General features: G+C 41.4%; 1 protein-coding gene across 1 annotated transcript in view; it reads right to left on the bottom strand.

The window, feature by feature from the left end:
- tspan6 (tetraspanin 6) overlaps window positions 1–2,754 on the bottom strand; it is a gene marked incomplete at its 5' end in the record, with an annotated part of 8,192 nt that overhangs the window by 4,057 nt on the left and 1,381 nt on the right. Inside the window, 5 exon segments of the mRNA XM_014004358.1 lie at window positions 26–109; window positions 184–333; window positions 413–508; window positions 658–732; window positions 806–994. Coding sequence (XP_013859812.1) covers window positions 26–109; window positions 184–333; window positions 413–508; window positions 658–732; window positions 806–994 — 594 coding nt within the window.

The raw sequence follows: 2,754 nt of genomic DNA, 5'->3' as shown, positions 1-2,754 counted from the left end.
AATAATAATAATAATAATAAATTACCTGAAAGAAAGCGATGCCAAAAGAGACCCCAGCCACGACTCCCAGGTTGCCTTCCAGGACTTTGGTGACCAGAGAGAAGCAGCCCTGCACCGCCAGGAAAACCAAACGTTAAACTTTCAGCGGGACATTTCTTCAGGGTCAACTTCAGTCCAACTCACCGTGGTGTAAACCTCCGCTGCGGCCTTGTTTAAGTCCTTCAGGCTCTCCGGGGAACACTTGTCTTTGCAGCAGCTCATGGGGATGCCGTTATTTCTGAAGTAGTCCGTTACGTTCCAGTCCGTGTAGTCTTTCACGCCGCAGCAATGCAGCTGGGAGACGGACAGCAGAGGTGAACGACATCTCTAAACATGTTCAGATTCCTGGCAGCAGGAGCAGAAAACGCCTCACCTTCCTCTGGAGGTTGTCGACCGCTTCGCTTTTGCTGTCAGTTTGGTTGTAGGACAACACAGCGTTTTCATAAGCGACWCCGATTTTGGCCTTAATCTGTCGAGTTCAACACAAATTAAACATTAAAGCCAAAACAGCTGAAAGAATATGGGGTTTTTCAATGTTTTTAYATGAATTTTGTGTTGGAAGCACAAAAATTTAAACCAAAACCACTAAAAAAAATCTATTTTGATGATTTTTATAACCTCGTGTCTGAAGATGAAGCCTGAGACTCCGGCCACGAGCTCCGCCAGGAACACCAGTGTCAGAAACATGGCATACTGTGAGAACAGAGGGGAACAGGTGAGAGCGGGTCGCCTCGAGGGGAGGAGTTAAACCGTCTCACCGACTGACCAGCTTCAGCATCCAGGGGCTGCCGCGGCACGTGGCGAAGCAGCCGAACAGGCCGAAAATAACGATGATGGCGCCGGTCCCGATCAGGACGTACGGCGCGTTGGTGCTCTCGTCAGAAACCAGGGAGAAGTAGGCCTCCAGGCTGACCTTCCCCCACACCCCCACAGCCAGCAGGATCACACCTGTGAACTGGAGACGACAGGTGAGCAAAAAACCCTCAAAACCACCCAGAGAAGGAATAAATATGAGTCTCGCTGTAAACACAAGATTTATAAATCTGATCAGACTTATTGAACAAATACGAACATAGTTTCTACACTCATGAGTTTCAGTTTTTTCACCTCAAACATGAAAAATGTCCACTTTCCCCCCATCATCCCTCAGCAAAACTCCTGCTTTTATTAATTTTCCTCAGAAATGTTGGGCAATATTGGCAAAAAAATTATCACGATTAATTGTGGCATTTAGCTGATTATTATTAAGATGATTAATCCCCTGGAGTCCCTGAACACCCTTATGTCCTATAGTCACATGAACAATTTAGTGGGAAAGATTTGCTCTTCATAAAAATCTGTTCCAAATTGTGTCAAAATTACAGATTTCAGACTGTACATCTACACATAAAATTTTAAAAATTGGTTTGATAGATAAATAAAATTATAATTTTTTTTTAAATGTTCGTCATATTTGAAGAGGAGAGGAGCACCAGTCAGTCTGCCTGGTGGCATTAATCATATTAATCGTCAAGTGCCAAAAAATAAATAAATAAATAGATTGTTTTTCTGACGACTAATTGCACACGATCCCTAAAATGTACATTAAATCCAACTCTGTCATTTTGTCTTTAAAAATAGTTTTTCTCAGAACAACAAGCAGTGATTGAGTTTGTGTCGCATCTCCGCTGAGAGAAAAGTGACGTTTATCAAACCCTGCAAAGAACCGAATCCAGGAAAAAAAACTGTTTCCCCACATTGATTTCCTTTATCAAAGCCGCTCTGTTCTCAGGAGAGAAAATGCAGATGAGCCGAGGGGATCAGGAGAAAACAAAACCTAAYGTTGCTCAAAAGATGCCCGATTAATACGTCGCAGTTTATTAATCTGTTTTAGTTTAAAAAAAAAGACACGAGGGAAACGAGTTCAGCCTCAACCTCCAATTCAATCAGCCCTGAGAGGGGGAGGGGGGGTCCTAACAGCCAGCAGCAATAAATTACCAGATGAAAGCAGTGACCTGTGCTTTGTGCCGGCAGCAGCATTAASCTGTTTGATCGGCACACAGATTAACGACAGGAGCAACAGCAAAGAGCTCATCTTCTACTGAAAACACAAACAAACTGCATCTGAGAGGAAATGTGACCAAAACCATCATTTCAACTGAGAAACATGAGTTTTAGAACTCAGTCTCCCCTGGTGGCAATATGTTGTAGAAATTTTGTTTTTATGCTTTTATCATTTCTGTGGAACCCAGCAGTGCAGGAGAACCGGTTTCTCATTTGGCCTGCCTCGTTAAATAAAGATTAATAAGCAAACAGAAATAAAGAGGTTTTCAAAACAACTCAGTTTTTTTTATTGTTCCCTTTCCTTTCAAATTGACTGTTTTTGTTTCCACAGAACATCTTTATTTATTTACAAACAAACAGGAAATTAAGATGCTTTTAATCTGAAACTTGACAAACTATCACTGCTTGTTATGATCTTGTTCTTTTACTTTAAAACAAACAAAACATGATTTTAGATTAGTTCTGAGACAGCTCTGATATGAACGACTTTCACCAACATGTTGACCAGTCCTGCWGGTCAGACACACCTGAGCTTTATCATGTCAGTAAGAAACATCTGCTTTCAAGTTACCTGCATAGGTCAAAGTGTATTAATGCTGCCACAATTAATCGATTAATCGACGACTAATCGATTATTAAAATAAATCGATGACTAATTTAATAATCGATTAG

The sequence above is a fragment of the Austrofundulus limnaeus genome, unplaced genomic scaffold (assembly GCF_001266775.1).
Source record: "Austrofundulus limnaeus strain Quisiro unplaced genomic scaffold, Austrofundulus_limnaeus-1.0 Scaffold1, whole genome shotgun sequence".
NCBI classification, from domain to species: domain Eukaryota; kingdom Metazoa; phylum Chordata; class Actinopteri; order Cyprinodontiformes; family Rivulidae; genus Austrofundulus; species Austrofundulus limnaeus.
This window is presented reverse-complemented; position numbering and strand designations above follow the sequence as displayed.